The sequence below is a fragment of the Prionailurus viverrinus genome, chromosome D3 (assembly GCF_022837055.1).
Source record: "Prionailurus viverrinus isolate Anna chromosome D3, UM_Priviv_1.0, whole genome shotgun sequence".
NCBI classification, from domain to species: domain Eukaryota; kingdom Metazoa; phylum Chordata; class Mammalia; order Carnivora; family Felidae; genus Prionailurus; species Prionailurus viverrinus.
This window is the reverse complement of record NC_062572.1, coordinates 41,558,402-41,583,624: the sequence shown is the minus strand read 5'-3', so window position 1 is coordinate 41,583,624 and position 25,223 is coordinate 41,558,402. Positions and strand designations below refer to the sequence as shown.

The 25,223-nt window shown below is 40.3% G+C and overlaps 1 protein-coding gene across 5 annotated transcripts in view; it reads right to left on the bottom strand.

Annotated features, from left to right (window-relative positions):
- DLGAP1 (DLG associated protein 1) overlaps positions 1 to 25,223 on the bottom strand; it is a 324,376-nt gene that overhangs the window by 158,445 nt on the left and 140,708 nt on the right. For all 5 annotated transcript variants that reach the window (XM_047828475.1, XM_047828474.1, XM_047828476.1 and 2 more), the window contains one exon: positions 22,472 to 22,712. In XM_047828475.1, coding sequence (XP_047684431.1) covers positions 22,472 to 22,712 — 241 coding nt within the window. The remainder of the gene's footprint in view (positions 1 to 22,471; positions 22,713 to 25,223) is intronic.

The following is a 25,223-nucleotide window of genomic DNA, read 5'->3' as shown; positions in this document are numbered from 1 at the left end:
CAGCCCAGAGCCTGACGCCGGTCTCGAACTCACGGGCCTCGAGATCGTGACCTGGCTGAAGCCGGACGCTTAACCGACTGCGCCACCCAGGCGCCCCAGCTGTTTCTTTTTTAAAAATAAAAATTCTTTTATTAAAATAAAACGTGTTCACTATAGAATGTTTGGAAAAAATGGTACAAAGAATAACCAAAAGCAGATCTTTGGTTTCATTACCAAAGATAACCACCATTTAACACTCTGGTGCATTTCTTTTCATTTTGGGGGGGGGAGGGGCAGGGTGGGCACATTTTCTTATTGTAGTTCTTTTTAAAATTTATTAAAAAAATTTTTTTTAATGTTTATTCATATTTGAGAGAGCGAGCGAGAGAGAGAGAGCAGTGTAGGGGCAGAGAGAGACGGAGACACAGAATCTGAATCAGGCTTCAGGCTCCGATCTGCCAGCACAGAGCCTGTCGTGGGGCTTGAACTCGCGAACGCGGAGACCATGACCTGAACTAAAGTCAGGCTCAAAACACTGAGCCACCCAGGCACCCCTATAGTTCTGAACAATGTATGTTTGGGTGTATGTACACACATACACAATTTTGGGTAGGGCTTCCATGTGCCATAGATTTCTAGCTTAATATAATATCAGAAGTTCTCCCCCTCTACATTATCATAAACTCTTTCTAAATACAATTTTTACAGTTGGCTCAAGAATTCCACTGAAGTGGAGGCTCCGTGATTTAACCTTCCCTCTACTGGGAGATAAATATTCAGCACGCACGAAGGTTGGTAAAATCTTTCACCGCACCCACAAAGGTTGGTAAAATCTTTCACCGTTATAAATAATGCTGTGGGCAACATCTTTGTACAGTTTTCTGTCTTAGGTTATTTCTGCAGAACAGTTTCATGGAAGGGAATCAGAGGTAAAAAAAATAACGAATGTTTGAAAAGTCTGTAGGACTTTCAACAAACGGCTTGGATGGGCACAAAGAGAGGAGTTTTGCTGTTTTGGGTTTTAAATGGAGATTCAAAATGGGAAGAGACCCCAGTTCCCAGCAGCTTTAGAACTAGTTGGTATTTTTTTCCGATTTTTTTTCCCCCTGGCCTTTCACAGTACTCTAGTGATTCTGGGGATGAAGTTTATGATGCATTTTAAGAGAAAGCAAAAAAAAAAAAAAAAAAAAAAAGTTGATAAAATCCTCGCTAGGTTTTCTCATGTTATCATAGTCATGGCAGAGATGTGATAAGAAGTCCAGGGGGGCGCCTGGGTGGCGCAGTCGGTTAAGCGTCCGACTTCAGCCAGGTCACGATCTCGCGGTCCGTGAGTTCGAGCCCCGCGTCAGGCTCTGGGCTGATGGCTCAGAGCCTGGAGCCTGTTTCCGATTCTGTGTCTCCCTCTCTCTCTGCCCCTCCCCCGTTCATGCTCTGTCTCTCTCTGTCCCAAAAATAAATAAACGTTAAAAAAAAAAAAAATTTAAAAAAATTTAAAGAAGTCCAGGAAGTCCCTTCACTCAGATATTCACAGGTTAAACAGGGGTCTAAGACCGGGTCAGGACTATTAGCACAACTTCCTTGTTTACACATATGACAGAAGGAAAAGGTAGGGATGTAACCTTGGTGGGGCTTTGGCTGGAAGATGTGGGGAGAAAGAAAATAAGGTGGAATTATCAGCCTGAGAATGAAGTGGATGCCTCTATTTGTAGAAGTTAATGTTTACCAGTATCCTTGATTCTTACTCTCCCCCGTTTCTAGAAGCTCTTTCCCCAAATAAGAAATTATTGAAACTTCATTTCTCAAGATGGTGTGGGGGAGACATGTGACCATCCCACTCTCTGTTAAATGAAGTGGTTTATTTTCAGGTGTATGAGAAAAAAGAAAAGAACTTTCTGCTTCTGTGGAGATGTTAGAATCATCCCAGAAATTTAAACATTCATTGAGGCAGAAACTTTCCCGAGGTAATCCTGCATTTGCGTCTCTCAATCAATTATCAGCAAATATTCCTGACATGATTCTTAGGTGTGAGAACTGTAGGTTTGTGTTTCAATGGCTAATTGCTGAACCATTGCAGAGCTATAAATTAAGTGGCATTTAAACTCTTAAACCCATTGTTTGGGCCACAAGGTACTAACAAAGATCTTCTATAAGAGGAGTAGAGACTTCAAGATGGCTACAGGCGGAAGCCAAGAGCATTCATTCTTTTTGGTTTAAGCAGTTTAGAAAATATTACGGGCTTTGGGTTTCTTTGTTTTTCTGATAGTCATGTTCCAAGTAACTAATTTTTAAGTGAAAAGAAACCTACTTTGCAGCATCTTTACCTGGATTTGCATCAACATTCTTTTTATTTAATAGAATATGGTAAATACGCCATGAGTACACTTAATGTAGCTGCCATCTGACAAACACAAGGCAATTCCATAAGCTACAGACACAATGTTTGGTGTTACCATTATTTAAGACAAGTTGTGCTATATTAACATTCAGCAGTGACTTGATCTGCCAATGAAGTCATCCTAGATTATTTGAAGGACCATGGATATAGATGTCCTTGAGGATTTTTTGTCTTCTTCCTTTTCTATATCAAGATTATTGAGTTTTGTTTTGAGTACTCAGTATTTTAAGGGAGTATATAAGTTAGCCCATAAGCTGCTGAATGGTGAGAAATAAATACTTGGAGAGGATTAGGAGATAATGGACTCTGATAGTGGTAGGAGGCACTGCATACAGAATGCAGTAGCTAAATGTAACTTTGAGTTATCTCCCATTTGTGAAAGTTGGGTCACGTTATGTGGGGCATCTCTATGTATGGAAAGAATTGTTTTTGTGTACTAGTACCTGCCCACTTACATCCTCTTCTAATGAAACTACCCTGCTCAAATCACTCATTGGAGTCATGACAGCTATATCACTGGAATCCCAAAAGGATGGGAGAAGGAGGGTGGGGATGAAAAAAAACATCATAAATAATGGCTGATAATTTCTCAAATTTGGCAATTTGGCAAAAAATAGGGTAAATATAGTAGACTTTCCCTCTCTTCTGAAATTTCCTAAATTATGTTTGACATTTGAAGCACAAAGTATAACACGGTGTGATGTGGCTCACAATGTGTGTGGAGAAACTGTTTAAGATAATTATAAACGGGGGAGGAGAAAGGCACTGGAAGGGAGGAAAGTTTTATACCTCAAACTGGTGAAACGTGGACAACAGTGGATGTTGGTGGTTGTGGAATCGTTCTGTATCTTGATGACAGTGATGGTTGCAGGAATTGACTTGTGATAAAAAATGAGCCATCCATATACATTGTGCCAATGTCAGTTTCTTGGTTTTGATATTGTATTATAGTTACATAAGATATAACTGTTGGGGGAAACTGAGTAAAGAGTATATGAGATACTTCTCTGTACTATCTTTGTAATTTCCTGTAAATCTATCCATCAAAATAAAAAGTTAAAAATAAATGCTGGTGGAAAGAAGTTCTTTGAAAATGATACAAACAAACTGTCTCATTATGATTCTCTGGCCACAATCGACATTTTGGAAGAGAGAGATTTCAGAAGCAAAGCAGTGGATGATGTGGACATACCAGGTTTTCTTAAATTTAATAGTGTGGGAGAAAATATGTGATGGAATAAGAATATCAGTGAGAAAAGAAATTCCAGATTGACCTTTAAGGGAGAAAGGATGGCAATCCTATCAAGGGATTCTTGATGAATTTCTGTCTTGATGACATCTCTTGTCAGGAATATACCTCTAAAATATGAAATTGGTGAGAGGTGGATGGGGGATAGGTTAAATGGGTACTGGGTATTAAGGAGGGCACTTGTGTTGAGCACTGGGTGTGATATGTATGTGGTGAATCACTAAATTCTACTCCTGAAACCAATATTACACTATATTTTAGCTAATTAGAATGGAAATTAAAATTTGAAAAAAAAGTATGAAATTGGTTATGCAAAGTTAATTTTAATAATATTATGTATCCCCTGAAACCATAAAACCATAAAATATTTTAGAGATGAAAACAAATTTTGAATTTTTCACACTCTTAGAGATAACTTAGACTATTTTCTTCTGTAAGTTAAATGAAAAGTTATAACTCTCAAAAATATTGGTAATTTTTCTATTTGGTATTACTGTTTTCAACCAGTTACTTATATGTTGGTGGAATTTGCATGTCAGTAAGACACCAGCAGAAGGCAAAGAAAGCTTCCGGAGTTACATGAGCATTGATTTGTCATCATAACATACATAAGATTGTTTCTTATTTGCCAATATGGTAAAATCATGGTAATATTCATTTTCATCTGTTTTTAAATAAAGACATTTGGCAGTGGTTATGGTTGTACTGAAAGCTTGGCAGAATGTCAGTAGCGAGAGCAATAGATTAATATAAAACCTTGACTCTTGAATTTAGCACCTCGAGCTAAATAATGCTGCTGGGAAAACGTGCCGGGTCATCCAACCGTTGGCATTAATTAAAAATTAATTAAAAACTAAATATGGTTTTCAATTGCTATTACATTGGTATATTTGTTAAAGTTTAATATGAATTGGATCAGAAAACTCTGGACTAGGGGCGCCTGGGTGGCGCAGTCGGTCGAGCGTCCGACTTCAGCCAGGTCACGATCTTGCGGTCAGTGAGTTCGAGCCCCGCGTCGGGCTCTGGGCTGATGGCTCAGAGCCTGGAGCCAGCTTCCGATTCTGTGTCTCCCTCTCTCTCTGCCCCTCCCCCGTTCATGCTCTGTCTCTCTCTGTCCCAAAAATAAATAAACGTTGGGAAAAAAAAAAAAAAAGAAAACTCTGGACTATAAAGGTTTTTAAAAATGGCAATTTCTTTAGTTATAAAACAGTGTATATGGAGGTATCATAAAGATAAAGAAGTGAGTTTTTAGGTTCTATATTGTCATGTCATTACTTTTTTTGTCAAATTTCCCATATAATAAATACTCATTTTAGAGGAATCTGATTTTCTAAACTGTGTTTCCTTTTTTTTTTTTAATGTTTATTTTTTTGAGAGAGAGAGAGAGAGAGAGACAAAGAGCAAGATGAGGAGGGGCAGAGAGAAGGAGAGAGAAATCCTAATCTGCACTGTCAGCGTAGAGCCCACTGTGGGGCTTGAACACACGAACTGTGAGATCGTGACCTGAGCCAAAACCTAGAGTCAGATGTTTAATTGACTGAGCCACCCAGGCGCCCCTAAATTGTGTTTTCTGATTGACCTTTGTAACTGAGTTGTGAATGCTCACAATTCATTCAAAAGACCAGTCAGATAAGGATTACACGATTGTAGTACTTTTGTCCAGGTCTATTGAGATAAAACAGATATATAACTATTGTAGTGTGTTTTTTACCTACCCTAACCTCTGCTCATTTCATCAGCCTCAACACAATTTACCACCTACTCAGTTTACAGGAGCAGTTTACGAGTTGGCAAAAGTTCTTTTCTTCCACTCAGTGCTGTCTGACAATACTACACCCTATCAAGGGGTTGAATATTTGATCTTTTAAATCTGTCATAATGTCAAAATGACAAAGTATAACATGCAATTTTCAACCCAGAGTTTTTTCATAGGCTTTTGCTCTGTTTTAATTGCTACTTTTGTTAACGTCTTTTTTTGTCTTGTGATGAGAACTTTCAAAATTGCAATACTGTATTATTGACTGTAGTCCCCATGCTGTACATTATATCCTGACCTATAACTGGGAGCTTGTACCTGTTGCTATATTTTCACCCATTCAATGATGTGCCAACCTTCCTGCTCTCTAGCAGCTATCAATCTGTTCTCTGTATCTATGACTTTTGTTCATTCGTTTTTTTTGTATCCCAGATATAGGTGAAATAAGATTTCACTTAGCATAACACTCTCAAGGTCCATCCATGTTGTTGGAAATGGCAAAGTTACATTCATTTTTATAGCTGAGTAGTGTTCCATTGTGTGTGTGTGTATGCACGCACGCATGTGGTTCATTATAAATAATACTGCAATGAACACAGGGGTGCATATATCTTTTCAAATTACTATTTTTGTTCAGATAAATGCCTAGAAGTAGAATTGCTGGATCATACAGGAGTTCTATTTTTTAAAAAAAAATTTTTTTTTCAACGTTTTTATTTATTTTTGGGACAGAGAGAGACAGAGCATGAACGGGGGAGGGGCAGAGAGAGAGGGAGACACAGAATCGGAAACAGGCTCCAGGCTCCGAGCCATCAGCCCAGAGCCCGACGCGGGGCTCGAACTCACGGACCGCGAGATCGTGACCTGGCTGAAGTCGGACGCTTAACCGACTGCGCCACCCAGGCGCCCCCAGGAGTTCTATTTTTAATTTTGTTGGGAACCTCTATACCGTGTTCCATGGTAGCTGTGTTAATTTACTTTGCTTTTCTCCACGTCCTCACCGACACTTGTTATTTTTTGTCTTTTTAATAACAGCCATTCTGACGGGTTTGAGGTGATACCTCATTGTGGTTTTGGTTTGCATTTCCCTGATGATGAATGATGGTGAGCATCTTTTCATATACTTGTTGGCGGGCTATGTGTCTTTAGGGAAAGGTCTATTCAGATCCTTTGCTCATTTTTAAACTGGACTTTGTTGTTGTTGTTGTTGAGTTGTATGGATTTTAAAATATATTTTGTATATTAACCCCTTATTTAGGTATGCGATTTGCAAATAACTTTTTCCATTCAGTAGGTTGCCTTTTTATTTTGTTGTGGTTTCCTTAGCTGTGCAGAAGAATTTTAGTTTGATAGAGTCTCATTTGTTTATTTTTGCTTTGGTTGTCATTGCTTCTGGAGTCAGATCCCAAAAGATACCACTAAGACCAAGGTCAGGGAGCTTACCACTTATGTATTTGCATATAGTGTAAGATGGCGGTATAGTTTCATTCATTTGCATATGTTATAAGATAGTGGTACAATTTTATTCTTTTACATGGGGCTGTTTAGTTTTTTCAGCACTGCTTATCGGAGGCTGTCCTTCCCCCACTGTATGATCTTGCTTCCTTTGTTATAAATTAATCGACTATGCATGCATGAATTTATTTCTGGGCTCTCTAGTCTGTTGCAGTGATCTTTGTGTTTGTTTTTATGCTGACACCACTCTGTTTTGATTACGATAGCTTTGTAGTATAGTTTGAAATCAGGGAGCACAATGCTTGTGGCTTTGTTCTTCTTTTTCAAGATTACTTTGGCTATTTTAGATCTTTTGTAGTTCCATACAAATTTTAAGATTCTTTTTATTTTAGAGAGAGAGAGGGGGGTGGGGAAGGGGCAGAAGGGCAGAAGGACAGGGGATAGAGAGAGAGAGAGAGAGAGAGAGAGAGAGAGAATCTTAAGCAGGCTTCATGCTCAGTGTGGGGACTGATGCAGGGCTTGATCGCCCAGCCCTGGGATCATGACCCGAGCTGAAATCAACAGTTGGATGCTCAACTGACTGAGCCACCCAGGTGACCCTAGGATTGTTCTATTTCTGTGAAAAATGCCATTGGGATTTTCATATGGATTGTATTAAATCAATAGATTACTTTGGGTAACATGGACACTTTCACAATATTCTTCTGATCCATGAGATGGAATATTTTCCCATTTATTTGTATCCTCTTCTATTTAATGTGTCCGTGTCTCATGGTTTTCAGAATCCAGGTCTTTCACCTTGATTAACTTTTTTCCCTAGGTATTTTGTGCTTTTTGACGTAATTGTAAAGGGGATTGTTAATTTCTCTTTCTGATAGTTTTAGTGTATAAAAATGCAACCTAGTTTGTGTATTGATTTTTGTACCCTGCAACTTTACTGAATTCGTTTATTCATATTTTGGTGGAGTTTTCAATATATAAAATCATGTTGTCTGCAAATAGTGACAGTTTTACTTTTTCTTTCCAATATGAATGCCTTTTTTTTTTCCCTGCCTAATTGCTTGGGCTAGGACTTCCAATACTGTATTGAATAAAAGTGGCAAGAGTGGGCATCCTTAACTTGTTCTTGATCTTAAGGGAAAATTTCAGTTTTTTCCCGTAGATGTTAGCTATAAGCTTGTCATATATGGCCTTTGTTATCTTTACTATATTTAGATATGTTCCTTCTATACCCCTTTTGTTAAAAGTTTTGTTTTAAAATCATAAATAGATGTTGAATTTTGTCAAATGCTTTTTCTGCACTTATTGAGATGGTATCATTTTTTATCCTTCATTTCATTACTCTGATATATTATGACTATTGACTTGTGGATGTTGAACCATATTTGCATTCCTGGAATAGATCCCCTTTGATCATATTGTTGAATTTGGTTTGCTAAGATTTTGTTGAGGATTTTTGCATTTACATTCATCAGGGATATTGGCCTATGACATTTTTTTGGGGGGTATCCTTGTCTGGTTTTGGTATCAAGGTAATGCTACCCTCATAGAATCAGTTTGGAAGGGGGCCCTCCTCTTCAGCTTTTTAGAGGAGTTTGAGAAGGATAGGTACTAAGTCTCCTTTCAATGTTTGGTAAAATTCACCAGTGAAATTGTTGGGTCCTAGACTTTTGTTTGTTGGGAGTTTTTTGATTATGGATTCAATATCCTTATTAGTAATTGCTCTATCAGATTTTCTACCTTTACATGATTCAGTCTTGGGAGACTGTTAGTCTCTAGGGATTTACTTATTTTAGGTTATCTGGTTTGGTTCATAATTGTTCACAGTAGTCTCTTATGATCCTTTGTATTTCTTTGGCATTAGTTATAACAGCTCTTTCTGATTTTATTTATGTTAGCCGTCTCTCTTCTATGCTTAGTGGGTTTAGCAAAAACCTTCTTAATTAAAAAAAATCTTTTCAAAGAAGCAGCTCTCAGTTTCATAGATTTTTTTTTCTATTTTCTTTTTAGTCTCAATTTATTCCCGCTCTTATTTTTATTATTTACTTCCTTCTACTAATTTTGGGCTTTATTGTTTTTCTAGTTCTATTTAGGTATAAAGTTAGATTGTTTATTTGAGATTTTTCTTGTTTCTTGAGGTAAGCTAATATCACTATGAATTTGCCTCCTAAGATGCTTTTGCTGTATCCCATAGATTTTGGAATGTTGCATTTCCATTTTCATTTATCTCAAAGCATTTTTAAATTTCTTTTTCGATTTCTTTGACCCATTTTTTTCAGTAGTATATTGTTTAATATCCACATATTTTTTATTTTTCCATATTTTCTTATAATTTTTAGTTTTATACTGTTGTAGTTGGAAAAGATGCTTGACATGATTGCATTCTTCTTCCATTTCTTGAGACTTCTTTGTGGCCTAATGTATGATCTATCCTGAAAAATGTTCTATATTTTTTTGAGAAGAATGTATATTCATTCTGCTTTTGGATGGAATGTTCTTTAAAAAAAATTTTTTTTTTTTAGTGTTTATTTAGTTTTGAGAGAGAGTGAGAGAGAGAGAGAGAGAGAGAGAGAGAGAGCGAGCGAGCACGAGTGGGAAAGGGGCAGAGAGGGAGGGAGACACAGAATCCAAAGCAGGCTCCATGCTCTGAGCTGTCAGCACAGAGCCCAATGCAGGGCTTGAACCCATGGATCTTGAGATCATGACCTGAGCTGAAGTCAGACACTTAACTGACTGAGCCAACAGGGGCCCTGCAGAATGTTCTGCATATATCTATTAAGTGTCTCTGGTCTAATGTGTTTTTTGAGCTCAGTGTTTCCTTATTAATTTTAGTCTGGATGATCTATCCATTGATGTAAGTGGGGTATTAAAGTCCCCTCCTATCATTGTATTGTTGTCTATTTCTCTATTTAGTCTGTTAGTTTTTGCTTTATGTATTTAAGTAATCCTCTGGTGGGGTCATAAATATTTACAAATGTTATGTCTTCTTGCTGGATGGATCCCTTTATCATTATTTAATGCCCATTTTTGTCTTTTATTACAGTCTTTGTTTTATTTATTTATTTATTTTTTTGAATGTTTTTTTTAATTTATTTTTGAGACAGAGAGAGACAGAGCATGAGCAGGGGAGGGGCAGAGAGAGAGAGACACACACACACACACAGAATCTGAAGCAGGCTCCAGGCTCTGAGTTGTCAGCACATGAGCCTGATGTGGGGCTCGAACTCACAGACTGTGAGATCATGACCTGAGCTGAAGTCAGACGCTCAACCAACTGAGGCACACAGGCACCCAGGTGTCCCCACAGTCTTTGTTTTAAAGTCCACTTTTTTGATACCAGTATAGCTACCTCTGTTTTCTTGTTTTCTTGTTTTTTTTTTTTAACGTTTATTTATTTTTGAGACAGAGAGAGCATGAACGGGAGCATGAACGGGTGAGGGTCAGAGAGAGGGAGACACAGAATCTGAAACAGGCTCCGGGCTCCGAGCTGTCAGCACAGTGCCTGACGTGGGGCTCGAACTCACGGACTGCGAGATCACGACCTGAGCCGAAGTCGGCCGCTTAACCGACTGAGCCACCCAGGCGCCCCTGTTTTCTTGTTTTCAATTTGCATCAAATACCTTTTTCTATCCCTTCAGTTTCAATTTGTGTGCGTCCTTGTACCTGAATTCAGCTGCTTGTAGGCAGCATATAAATGGTCTTGTTTTTTAATTCATTCAGCCACTCTGTCTTCTAATAGGAGCATTTAGTCTGTTTACATTTAAAGTAATAATTGATAGATATGTACTTGTTGCTATTTTAATAGTTTTTTGTCTGTTTTGTTGTTCTCTGTTCCTTTCTTCTTCTATGGGTTTATTCCCTTGTGGTTTGATGACTTTCTATAATGTTATGCTTAGATTCCTTTCTCATTATCTTTTGTGTATTTACTATGGATTCTTTGCTCTGTGGTTACCATGAAGCTCATATATAATGGCATATATATATGAAACAATTTACTTTAAGTTGACAACAAGTTTACCCCTCCCATATTTTATGTTTTTGCTGTCACATTTAACATCTTTTCATTTTGTGTGTCCCTTACCTAATTATCGTAGCTATAGTTAGTTTTACTATTTGCCTTTTAACCTTATCACTAGCTCACAAGTGATTAATCAACTGCCTTTGCTATATATTTACTTTTACCAGTGAGATTTTTACTTTCCTATTTTTTTCTTGTTACTAATTAGTGCCTCCTTTTCAGCTTAAAGGACTCCTTTTACAATTTCTCATTAACTCTTTTAGTGTTTGTTTGTCTGGAAAACTCTTTCTCTCTCCTTCAATTCTGAATGTTACCTTACTTGGTAGGCTATTCTTGATTGGAAGTATTTTCCTTTCAGCACTTTGAATATATTATGCTGCCTTCTTCCGGCCTGCAAATTTTCTGCTGAGAAATCGGATAGTCTTGTGGGGGTTTCCTTGTACATATCATTCCACTTGATGTTGTCCTATAGGTCTCTTAAGCTATCTTGATCTTTTGATGTTTTTCTTCTTTTTTGCTATTCTGTTTGGGTGAGTTCCACTGCCCTGTCTTTTAGCTCACTGATTTTGTCTTCTACTTTATCTGGTCTGTGGTTGGAACCCCTCTAGTGTGTTTTCAGTTTGGTTATTGTGTTCTTCAGTTCTATGGCTTGTTTAGTACTTGTATTTTCTATCTCTTTGTTGTGTTTACCCATTCTTTTCCTGAGTTTCGTGAGCATCTTTATGAACATTACTCTGAACTCTTTATCAGGTAATATTAATTATCTCCATTAATTTTTTCCATTAATATTAATTATCTCCATTAATATTTTTTCTTGTTATTTGGAACATATTCTTCTCTTCATTTTGCTTGAATCTCTGTGTTTGTTTCTGTGTACTAGGTGAAACAGATCTCTCTCTCTCAGTCTTATAGGAGTGGCCTTGTATCCAAGATAAACCCTATCTTTTAACCTTGCTGTAGTTCTTGGCTGTCTCTAGAATCTTTGTGATTAAAAAAAATTTTTTTAAATGTTTACTTATTTTTGAGAGAGAGACAGAGAGAGAGAGAGACAGAGAGAGAGCTCGAGCAGGGGAGGGGCAAAGAGATAGGGAGACACAGAATCTGAAGCAGCCTCCAGGTTCCTGAGCTGTCAGCACAGAGCCTGACGTGGGGCTCAAACCCAAGAACCGTGGGCTCATGACCTGAGCTGAAGTTGGATGCTTAACTGACTGAGCCACCCAGGCGCCCCTCACCTTTGTGATTTCTAAGCAGCCTTTTTCTTGGAAGGCCCCAGTTGTTGAGGGTGTGCCAAGGTCTGTGAATGTCTCAGAGGGAGGGATATCCGTCAGCATCTAGTTTTAGGCTGATTAGAGGTAGATCCTCAGGCAGCAGGTTTTAAGGTAGGTAAATACATATAGTCCTATGGGACAGCAATCATAGACTCTGCTGTGATCTAGAACCCATGATCTGAAGGTGTCCCCTTAGTGACAATAGAAAATTCTGGACTCAAACCAAATGTATGAGCTTTCTGGGAGGTACTGGTAAGCTGTAGCAAGGCCAAGTGAGAGCTCAAAGATGGTATCCCTCAGCTGACATTCCCTGAGAGCATTTCCATAGTTTCTAGATGTGTGGTAAACCTGAAGCCTGCCTGTCAGGCTGAAGATGTAAGTCAAGTCAATGCAATCCCCCTTGGCCACCAAAGCCAGGTGCTGAAAGGGTGTCCCCTGGGTGGAGTGCACATACTGATCAACTATGACAGGCTGTGATAGAGTAGTGCACAGGGCCAGGGCTCTCCACTGGCTGGCTTAGATGTGGTCATGGTGGAGTGGTGTGTGGGGTGGGGCACATCCATCAGGGCTAGCAGGCTAGAGGGAGAGGGAAAAGATGGCTGCTGCTGGTGCCCACACTTGCAGGGTAGAGGGAGAATACCAAAAATGGTGCCTGCCAGCATCTGTCCCTGGAGAGTCCCCAACAGTCTCCTGTTCTTCTAGCAGGTGCTTTAAATTTCCTTCATTTATTATGTAGGTGCTTCATGAACTGATGCTCCTGTGCTGGGTCCAGGGGTGAAGAATGGTGCATGAAAACCTTTTAAGAGTGGAGTCTCCATTCCCTACAGCCTAATGGCTTTCCTAGACGTGCACCCCATTGCTTTGCAAAACCTGACCTTTGGGTGCTCATCTCTCCAGGTCCCAAGGGTTGGGATGCCTGGTGTGGGGCACAAACTTCTTGCTCCTCAGGGGGAAGTTTGGTATTTGTGAGATCCTTTCCAACTAAACTGCTGCACCAGGGGTGGGGTTTTGGGCTGAATTACATCTCTGCCTCTCCTACTGGTCTCGACATAGCCCTGTTATCCTTTGTTGTGGAGGAGCTTGTTCAGGTGGTTTTCAAGTCCTTTCCAGAAGGGATTTGTCCATATGTAGCTGTGCATTTGTTGTGTCCGTGGGAGGAGATGAGTTTGGATCTTCCTGTGCTTCCAACTTGAACCATCTCTCTTATTTTTTTACATCTTTAACTTTAAACAGATGTTTCACATTTAGACAAGCCAGCATGAAAAACCAGATCAATAATATGTGAAAAAACAGCTTAAGTTTTTTTTAAGTGTTTATTTTTGAGAGAGAGACAGAGAGTGAGTGGGGGAGGGGCACACACACACACAGAGAATCAGAAGCAGGCTCCAGGCTCTGAGCTGTCAGCACAGAGCCTGACCTGGGCCTCAAATTCATGAGCTGTGAGATCATGACCTGAGTTGAAGTCAGATGCTTAACCTTAACAAACTGAGCTCCCCGGGTGGCCAAAAACAGCTTTTTTTTTTTTTTTTTTTTTAAAGAGGGATTTTTTTTTTTTTAAAGAAAAATTGAAAGAAAACACAGGTTTTCAAACATGGCAGGAGCTAAATGAATATTTGTGGGAGGAAGGATTGAAAGAAAAGTGCTCCTAGACCACAGACAGATTTGTTTTAAATTACTTCAGGGCATAGTATACTAAGCATTCATTGAGTAAAGAGGATTTTTTTTTTTTTTTCTGAGAGAGAGAGAGAGAGAGAGAGCGGGCACAGTGAGCGAGGGGCAGAAAGAGAGAGAAGAGGCGCTCACTGGAAGCGGGGCTGGTGTTTTACCGGAAGCAGGGCTCGTGCTCACTGAAGGTGGCATTCAAGCTTACCCCATATGGGGTTCTAACTTATGAACCGTTAGATCATAACCTGAGCTGAAGTCATGCTTAACAACTGAGCCACCCAGGCGGCCTGATGAGTAAAGAGGATTTAAGAATCTGCTCTGTAGCTTACTAGCAGTGGGGCTCAAGTTGTGTCAACTCTGGAAGCCTTAAATATTTTTTTTTTTTTGTATAATGAGAATGATCATATCTTGCACAGATGTTCCTAGAACGTTCATTAGGATTACATGAGCTAGACCATGCAGCTGGTTCAAAATGCTTGTCAAACAGTAAGTGCTACAGGTTAGCCGTTATCATTGTTAATAAATAAAGTAAGCCAGATTGAGAGATCTAAAGTAAAGCCAGGATAGAGGCATTTTAATGCGCAATTTACATAGTCCTTCCTTACTGATGACTTCACCATCATTCTTACTGACTTATTCCTTCCTTATTGATTTGCACCTCACATCAACCCTAAAGGCCAGAAGACCTTGAAGCCTCTTCACTATGGGCCGTGTGATGACCTCTCATGTGGGCGAAGGTGGACTTTAGGACTGTCTACAGAGCACAGCACCTTGGAGCTGGGCACTCTGTTCCTGAGAGGTGGTTTATATACAGCAGAACAACTGGAGGGGATGAAAGCATATGGAGTTCATCAGACTTTATTTCTTTCTCTATGTCTAGCAAGACTTTTGTGTCTTAGGACTTCATAATCTTTCTCCTAGAATACGGATGAATGCCAGCCCAAGTGCCCCATCGAAGAACGGAAAAGTTACAGCCGTCATTCTTCTAAAAGTTACCACTGTCAATTTTCACAGATAGAAAAACCAGACAAGTTACCGCACAAGAGGCATAAGGTTGTACCACAAATATTGCTTTTTTTTTTTTTTTTTGGCCTCAGATGGGATTAAGTGGATGTCTTCAATTTTACTTGGATGATTAGAGAAATTCAAGGAAGGGAACGTCATTAGCAGAGGAACAAGGAGCCAGTCCAGGCAATATCTGAATATTTATTACTTGATCTTATCTTGAATAGAAAAGCGTGGGTCTTTGTTCAAAACACTTCTGGCTGCTGTCCGTCGCCTTGGACTTCTGAGCCTTTCCTTCGTTGCTTTATAAAAAATGATGAATTAAATTAGTGCCTCGTAGAAAGAAGTGTGCTTTCTCTAAACTCTAAGGATGCTCCCAAAGTGGTCATTAATGCCCGCAAGAGAAGCAGCACGATACTTTCACGTCGCACATGAAGAAGATGAGTTCAGATGAACTTTATAATCATGCAATAAATAAGTTCAAGAGCTGGGACCCAAACAAGCAAGGGCTATGGGCAGGAGACCAGGCACTTTTATTTTGACTTTGCCTCCAGACAGAAGTCCACCTTAGTTTTCTTACCTTAAAATGGATTCAGTGCGTTCGATCAGGGGTGGTAACCTTTTTTTTTTTTTATAAAGACTCAGACAATAAATATATTTGGCAACAGCTCTGCAACAGCTACTCAACTCGGCTTGCCGTCAAAGAGCGAAAGTAGGGGCACATGGGTGGCTCAGTCGATTGAGTGTCAACTCTTGATTTTAGCTTGGGTCATGATCTCATGGTTTCGTGAGTTTGAGCCCCACATTGGGCTCTGTGCTGACAGCGTGGAGCCTGCTTGAGATTGTCCCTCTCTCTCTCTCTCTCTGCCTCTCCCCTGCTCACACTCTGTCTCTCTCAGGATGAGTAAATAAACGAAAAGAAATTTGAAGCATGAAAGCAGCTACAGACAATTTGTAAACAAATGAGTGTGGCTTGTGCCAACAAAACTTTATTTACAAAAATGGGTGGAGGGTTGGATTTGGCCCATAGATTGTAGTTTGCAGACTCCATGACTAGGTGATGTAGGAGTTTCTTCTGCTGATATTTTATGATTCAACTTGTTTTAACAACAATGCTATTTCTCTAGGAAAGTTACCGGTCATCAAACGTGCAGTTAGTGAGGTATGTAAGGATATTTCTGCTATCTGTTATTAACAGTAGCTAAGATATGGGAATAACCTAAGTGCCCATCAATGGATGAATGAATAAAGAAGATGTGGCTTATGTATATGCTAGAGTATTATTCTAGCTATGACAAAGAAGGAAATCCTGCCATGTGTGACAACATGGATGGACCTTTAGGGCATTATACTAAGTGAAATTAAGTGACATAAAAAATTAAAAAAAATCTGGGGCGCCTGGGTGGCTCAGTCGGTTGGGCGACTGACTTTGGCTCAGGTCATGATCTCACGGTCCGTGAGTTCGAACCCCGTGTCGGGCTCTGGGCTGACAGCTCAGAGCCTGGAGCCTGTTTTGGATTCTGTGTCTCCCTCTCTCTGACCCTCCCCCGTTCATGCTCTGTCTCTCTCTGTCCCAAAAATAAATGCTAAAAAACAAATTAAAAAAAAAATCAAGTCACATAAAGACAGTATATGATATCAATAATATGTGGAATCTATAAAAGCTGAGCTAGTAGAAACTGTAGAATAGTGGTTACAGGGCTAGGGTGCGGAGGAATTGAGATGTTGGACAGAAGTACAAACTTGCAGTTAGAAGATGAGTAAGTTGTGGAGATTTGATGCACAGCATTGTGATTATAGTCAACAATACTGTATTATATACTTCAAAGTTTATGAGAGAATAGGTCTTAAATGTTCTTATCACAAAAGAGAAATGCTAATTATGTGACTTGACGAAGGATGCTATGGTGGTAATCATATGGAAATATATAAAAGTATCAAATCAGCACATAGGGGGTGCCTGAGAGGCTCAGTCAGTTGAGTGTCTGACTTTGGCTCAAGTCATGATCTCGTGGTTTGTGAGTTCAAGCCCCGAGTTGGGCTCTGTGCTGACAGCTCAGAGCCTGGAGCCTGCTTCAGATTCTGTCTCTCTCTCTCATTCTCTGCCACAGACAGAAGGGCACATTGTACCGACTCCCCTGCTGGAGGACACTGGCTGCTGGTCTGGTGGCAATGCTTTATCCTGGGCCCTCACTCTCTTTTCTGGGGGAAAGGAGTTGAGGGAAAGGAGTTCAGCTCAACTCCATCAACTTCTAAGGCTTCCTCTGATAAGAAAAGAATAGAACACATACACCAAACTTCAAGAGGCACAGTGTGGCAAATGAATGTACTTATCCTTTATAAAAATTATATATTGTGGGATGCCTGGGTGCTCAGTTGGTTAGATGTCTGACTCTTGATTTTGGCGCAGGTCATGATCTCACGGTTTGTGAGTTTGAGCCCGGAGTTGGGCTCTGCGCTGACAGTGCGGAGCCTGCTTGGGATTCTCTCTCTCCCTCGTTCTCTGCCCCTCCCCGACTTGTTCTCTTCCTCTCTCTCTCAAAAATAAACATTTAAGAAATCATATTATTGCTACATAAGGCTTCTTTGAAAAGCTTGTAATTTCTTATAAAAAAATTTTTTTAACGTTTATTTATTTTTGGGACAGAGAGAGACAGAGCATGAACGGGGGAGGGGCAGAGAGAGAGGGAGACACAGAATCGGAAGCAGGCTCCAGGCTCTGAGCCATCAGCCCAGAGCCCGACGTGGGGCTCGAACTCACGGACCATGAGATCGTGACCTGAGCTGAAGTCGGATGCTTAACCGACTGAGCCACCCAGGCGCCCCATCTTTAAAAAAATTTTTTTAAAAACATTTATTTAGGGGCGCCTGGGTGGCGCCATCGGTTAGGCGTCTGACTTCAGCCAGGTCACGATCTCACGGTCCGTGAGTTCGAGCCCCGCGTCGGGCTCTGGGCTGATGGCTCAGAGCCTGGAGCCTGCTTCCGATTCTGTGTCTCCCTCTCTCTCTGCCCCTCCCCCGTTCATGCTCTGTCTCTCTCTGTCCCAAAAATAAATAAACGTTGAAAAAAAAAATTAAAAAAAAAAACAACAAAACATTTATTTATTTTTGAGAGACAGGGAGAGACAGAGGATGAGCAGGGGAGGGGCAGAGTGAGAGGGAGAGACAGAATCCGGAGCAGGCTCCAGGCTCCGAGCTGTCAGCACAGATCCCAACACGGGGCTCAAACTCACAAACTGTGAGATCATGACCTGAGCCGAAATCGGACGCCCAAACGACTGAGCCACCCAGGAGCCCCGAAAAGCTTGTAATTTTATTTATTTATTTATTTTGTTTTTGTTTTGTTTTGTTTTTTTTTTTTGAAAAGCTTGTAATTTTAAACTGAATGCTTTCCTTAAAAACTTAGTCGGGGCGCCTGGGTGGCGCAGTCGGTTAAGCGGCCGACTTCAGCCAGGTCACGATCTCGCGGTCCGTGAGTTCGAGCCCTGCGTCAGGCTCTGGGCTGATGGCTCAGAGCCTGGAGCCTGTTTCCAATTCTGTGTCTCCCTCTCTCTCTGCCCCTCCCCCATTCATGCTCTGTCTCTCTCTGTCCCAAAAATAAATAAACGTTAAAAAAAAAAAAAAAAAACTTAGAGAATCCTATATCATGATAGTTTGCCTATTTCTGTAAGAGTATTATTTTGATAAAATATCGTACTGGTTTTTAAAGTCATAAAAAGCAGTGCTCATTTAGAAATCTCCCTCTGTCCCTACTACCTAATCCTCTCACCCACTACTTGCTGGGTAACCACTGTAAACAGCTTATTTTTTGTCCTTTCTGACCAAGTGTGTGTCTGTATCTGTATGACTGCGTCTACTGATTGATTATCATATAATGTTTTTGTTTATTCACCAGATACAAGTCTGTCTGCCTGCCTTAGCTGCAATGTGGTAATGCTTTTGATAGATCTTAGATGCTCAGTGCAGGACATAAAAAGAAAAATTCTTCTTAAACACATACAATTGCATTGGTATATTTGTGAGGCAAATTTAATCCAATTCTCTAAAGTGGATGATTGGGTATATTTCCAGCCTCAAGGTCTACCTTTGCCTAATATTCAGGCAACTGATGTAAGGGTGTGTGTTTCCCCACAGTCCTGAGGTTAATTGCCCCACTGTTAAATTGTACTTTCCTACAGTAGCTCTAATCCTAGCCTAATAGTACTAGCTACAGTAGTTTATATAAAAAGTTGTTGAATTTATTAGATGGAGAGATATCTGAGTGCTTGAAGCAGATCACAGGCTGAGGGAATATAGGATTCTGTCATCGTTACCCAAGCCGAAAAGTCCATCAACCAAGAGAAGCATAATTGTAAGTCACTCTCTATCTCAGTTCCTAATTTTCCCTGATTTGCTGGGATGAGTGACCATTCTTGCTCATATCACTAGGGGATCCTTGGGGCCACTTCAGGCTGAGCCCATGTTCATGACACTCCCACATAGCAGACACTTTTGTGGATTTTTGTTTATGATTGCATCTTGCTAATATGAAGAATGGACAAGGCTTAAAGAGAAAAGCTTAGTATATTTCATTGAAAATTTGAACAATTAGAATGGGCTGATAAAAAATCAAAGACTCTACGTGTACTTTGCTGTGGGGGAAAAGTTATAGCTAATAACTGCAGTTGACAAAACAGAAGAACTTTTCTCAGGAAAAACAGAATCTGTTGTGAGTATCCAAGAATAATGAGCAAAGGAAGAGAAGCAAGGGGAGAAATCTAGGTCATGTCCCATTGAACACGATGTAAATCTGACCTGTATACATGAGGGAAATGGTTAAAATTAGGGCCAAATAATTTCCTGATTTCTATGAATGAGCACATCTTTTGAAAGTCAGGAGAAAGTAGATTTTCTTTTCTAGAGGAAATTATATTCGATTCAGTGTAAGAAGGAAACCAGTAGAAGAAAATCTATATGATAGTACAGAGATCATGTGAGAGAAAAGGAAAAGTGTGTGTGTGTGGCGGGGAGGGAGGGATCGGGAGAGAGAGAGAGTGAGAGAGACAGAGAGAGAGAGACAGAGAAGAGCACAGGAGTAATGGCAGGAGTAGAATGACACAGAACCTTATTATATCATAAAATAATAACTTTAAAAGAACAAATCTATGGCACAGAGAAACTGAAAAGTGATACTAGAATTCTTAGGGTTGCCATCTTGAAATATCTGATGGGCTTACTTAGAATCTATAACCATGATTTAGTCCTTGTTAATTTTTCCATGACTGTGAAGATGATCTATCATAATATTTAGTTTGATGAAGTCACCAGCTGCCCTGTGCAAAAAATCTGGTGCTTTCCACTTTATCACTCCCGGAGGCAGGCCACATCTTCCTGCCCCTAACCCCTCCAGCTGCAGCCACCCCTGGAGCCTTCCCACCCTGAGAGCTGCAGGTCGATAGATGGAGCCCAGTACTTATGATGAGACACATGGGGCCGAAGAAGGAGCTGCGCAATCACCTCTATTGTATTTTTATTTACTTCCCTCTGTTTTTGAGCATTCTCCCCCATAAGGCCTCCAGCCAAAGACCTTGTGATCAATTTATATTTTAAAAGGAACACCTGCAGGACATCTTCCCAGATTCTACTCATCTCCTCACGTGGGCTTGTCACATTTACCAAATACTGCAAACACTACAAATAGTTTTCTAGTATAAGTATGCCCCGTGCAACAGTTGAGAGAGACACTACAAAAATTATTTACTATCTGAAATTCAAATTTAACTGGCACCCTGGATTTCATCTGGCGTCCCTACTGTTTGAACTCCAGGAACCTCCCGAGTATCTGGGAAAGGTCTCAGAAAAGTCAACAGCACGGCACAAGAACCGACTGACGTGAGGTGGCAGTAAGTTGTCCCTCAAATGACAAAAGCACACAATCTCTGAGAGGCGAGCAGAAAAAAAAAAAAGCCATTCTGGAGTCTCTCGCCACTTTGTCCACAACACCGCTCCTTGAGGGGGAAGGGGCCAGCCAGTGGCCCTTTTCCTTCCCCTAGTACTTCTGGGCAAGGATGTGCAGATCGTGTATTTGACGAGTGATTTCAGCACAGAACAGCTGGCAGGCGGCGAGACTGTCATAGCAAGCAGTGGACCGGACACTGGGAAAGGGCTGGGTGGGGGTGATGAAGATGGGGAAACAGTAAAAGACACAGCAATACGCTATAGGCACAGGGCAGATCTTCAAATTACACTTACTGCATGAACATAAACGCGCACAGAAATATGCCCATGGATGATTGACACTTTTTTTTTTTTTTTCATTTTATGAGTCAACCTTATTTGTTAACCTTATCTGTGGCTGTTCTTGTAGAATTTCCTGGTGAACAAGAATGCACATCCACTATCTGGTTGGAGACAGCCAGCCCAGGCCAGAGTTGCTGGGCTCTCTGCAGAGCCGTGAAGCCAGGGCACTGTCTAGAAGCATCTCTTTCTCTGATCTGATCCTAACTATTGTTTAACCTCTGACGGTTTCTTACAAATTGCTACCTCGACTCCACATCTCTAGTTAGTAGGATTTTTAACTCAGGTTTGAGGACCTGTTAATTCTCAAGCCTGCAAAGGTTCTAGGCTGAATGGTAATTACGGGCATTTGATGCACTTAGAACTAAAATTGAATACTAACATATTCTGGCACAGGCTTTTCCTTCTAATTTATTCATTATTATCTACCATGACTCTAGGTTTGATGGTCTTCTTATAGAACTACTCTGTATTGGAGTTACACTGAATTCAATCATACAGTTGAGCCTAGTTAAAATGGAGGGGATTTTCTTCTTGGACCCAAATGTAATATATATATATATATATATATATATATATAAATATACATATAACACATATACATATATATAAACCCAATGCACATTGTCATATATAACTCATGGCTATATTCCTATTCAGGTTTTAGTGTCATGGAAACCAGTTAAGCTTGTCTCTGCCTCTCTACCTAAAATCTGATAAAAATACAGTTTAACTGCATAAACCTAACTTCACTTTAGAGGGAAAAGAAGATGCTGTATACATATGCTGGTAGGTTTTAAAATAATGACATCTGCCTTTGTTATAATGAAAGAAAACTCATAAGATGTTCAATTAGTATGACTGAATCATCCATTTCTTCCCTTTTTTCTTACAGTGATATTTCAGGTCTTTTGGGATAGTCATTTTGTGGAGATCTTGGAATTAAAAAAAAAAGGCATTCTAACTGTGATGCTCAACAGTCAGGGTATCTGATTTGCTTAAGGGTCACCCCCTAAAAGTCAGAGCCTGACTGGGGCCAGTAGGAGGTGGTGGGATGAGTTTGCTGGTTGCTAGGATGCTGTGTGGGGATCTTAGAAAGACCCCCTCCCCCCTTGGGCGCTGTCCCTTCTGGACCTGTAGTTGAAGTTTCTCTGTTGATGCCAGTGATGGAGACAGAGAGAAGGGCTGTGGATGCGGCCAAAGCCTGGGGACAGAGGCACGCAGGGCGGCACAACCGTTCTTTGTAGGGCATGGGTGGTATTTTGTTACTGGTGATTGTGTGACAACAGCAGGACACCACGTGCAGTCTTTTGGGACAGTCGTTTCTGTAGCCCTGGACCCGGAGACCAGGCTTGTGCTGGCGCGTGTCACGGGGGGGGGGGGGGCAGGCGCTCTGCTCACTCACCGGTGCTGCTCTGAATGGTCCTCACGGTGGTGGTGGTGCGCGGTGGGGAGGAGGACCGCAGGGACACGCACTCGTCGTCCTGGGAGCAGCCCTTCTCAATGGCCCGCACGTAGCTGTGGCTCCGCATGCGGAAGCACCCGGGCATGGGCAGGTCCAGGGCTTCCACCGCCTGCGACTCCAGCTCGCTGAACACGGATTCACACACGGACTCGAACTGCCCGTTCACTTCCATCTCGCTCACCTGCGGGCAGAGACGGGGAACCATAACTCCTCCTGCCTGGCGGAGAAGCACCCTCTCCCTCAAGCATCCCCGGACTTGACCCGCACGCTTCCGGAGAAAGCCCCATCCGACCGCATTCAACGCCAATGCATTTTATCGCCTCTGTGTTACACTCCGTAACTGGACTGCATCTTGTTTATGAGCCCAAACAGTCCATTAAATTCTAAAGAAAAAGAGCTTTCTTTTCAGCATGGAAGAAGTGTGGGGCTAGGAGGTCTTATTCCAGTGCGTGCCCAGGTGTTAATTCTCCTGATTTATAAATGCAAACCTAGGGAACAATTTTTGTCAGTCCACGGTGAGAGTTTGGGTATTTCGGGGGAATAGTTTTTAGTATAAACATCTTAGAAACTACTATTTTTATTATTGTGCTTTTGCAAGTGACTGGCTTGTCAAATAATTTCAGTGTCAAATGCAGCTTAATTTAGTGCACAGTATGAAAACAGGCCCTATATTTTCTGGCAAGATACTCTCATTCTGCACAAAAATAGACCAAACCCAGATATGTCAAAATCTTGAAAAGCACTATGGAGATTTGCAATCTACACACTATCGGAAGAAGGCCTCATTCTTCCTTATAAAAAGCTGATATGGTCCACAAATTGTTTATAAATGTGTTTTAAAATCTTCCAAATGAAGTCTTCCTTTTTTTGCAGAGGTCAGTTTTTATTTACTTATATTCCTCTGCACATAACTTACACTGGGTTTGAGCACCACCTAAAAAAGAAAAAAAAAAAACAAAAAACAACCAGACCAGGTGCCCCAGTTAATTTCTCTTACTTTGTAGCTGATTTGATAGGGACATGGGAGCATTCTTCAAATTTCTGCCACCCTCTAGAACTTCATAATTTCCCTAATATTAAATTAATGAGTAATTAGGAATTTATTAAGCAATTAAACTACAAGTAAGCTTAGAACAAATACTGAAAATGATTTTAATTTCTGACTTCCTTCATTTTCTGTTATCTGAGGATATGCTCTGATAATGGCAAATTTCTTTAAACTTCATGTAGAAGTGACCAGCTACCTTAAGGCATATCAAGTGGAAAAAGACATGCATTTCTTTACGATTCTTTACAGCTTATCTTTACAGCTTAAAATAGTATTTTCACCTACTTTATCTAATTTGATATAAAATCCCTGCTTGTTTTCAAGGCTAATAATTATATACATCCATGTTAAGAAATTAAATACATATATATATCTTTGATTTTGGGGAAATATTGGCGATGCATTCACAGGTAAGGGGACATGATATTTGCAATTAATTATCAAATAGAAAGTGAGCAAATGAGTCAAAAGGAATATGAATATGAATCTGGGTCAAGGATATATAGGAGTCCCTTGTATTTTACAAGCAACTTTTTTGTAAACTTGGAATGATTTCAAAGTAAAAGGTAAAACTGTATTTGGAAATGTGTGTGTGTGCACGCACATATAGATTTTCCCCTATTAATCAATATGCCAAACATCGCAAAGAAATGGTAAAATATCTATCCCTGTTAAGGTAACAACTGTTAAAACTTGGGTGACTGTCTGTTCAGAGGGTACATATTGCCCCCCTCCCCTAGTTTTCATAAAAATTGGACCATAAAGTAAATATAATTTGGCAATATGTTTTCTTTCCACTTAACCTTCTGTATTAAACTCACATCTTAATAGGATTCTCTTTCTTCATTCTTTTTTAACCTTTTGTTTCTATTATGCACAGATACAGAAAACCAAGCAAAATAAATGTAGAACCGAGTGAATTATAATAAGACAAACACCCTTGTAACCATTACCTAGATCAAGAAAGATGGCTTTTCCAGGTACCCTAGCAACCACTCTATGTGCCCCATCCTGACTATAATCCCCATCTTCCCTCCAAAATCAACTGCCAATCTGAGTTTTATTTTTGTAAAGAATTTTTTAAAAAAAGTTTATTTCTTTATTTTGAGAGAGAGAGAGCACACATGAGTGGGGGAGGGGCAGGGAGCCAGGGAGAGAGAGAATCCCAAGCAGTCTCTGTGCTGTCAACACAGGTGCCCCCCCACCAAGTTTTTAATTGACAATTTATTTATGGAAGCATCTGGGTTGTTTGTCTTGTAAAGGTTCCCATGGTCTGGATTTGCTGATTTCATACTCGTGGTAGGATTTAGCATGGTCTTCTATCTTTTGTAGTTCCTGAAAATTGTAAGCTGGATCCAGGGGCTTCATAAGACTCAGGTTCAGTCCCTTTGGCAAGAGGAGAGATCATGTGTTCTTTTATCAGGAGACACATTATGTCTGGGTTATCTCTCTCTGTATGTTGTTAGAAGTCACTTGTGCTCAATGTCTAGATCTGTTAATTCACTGGGAGTTATGCAATGATGGTGTTCTAGTTCCATCATTATTTTTTACAGTTTCTAGTTGTAGCTTAACTGACTGAGCCATCCAGGAGCCCCAACATTTGATGGTTTTAAATTGACTGTTATGATTATTCTTAGTGAACGG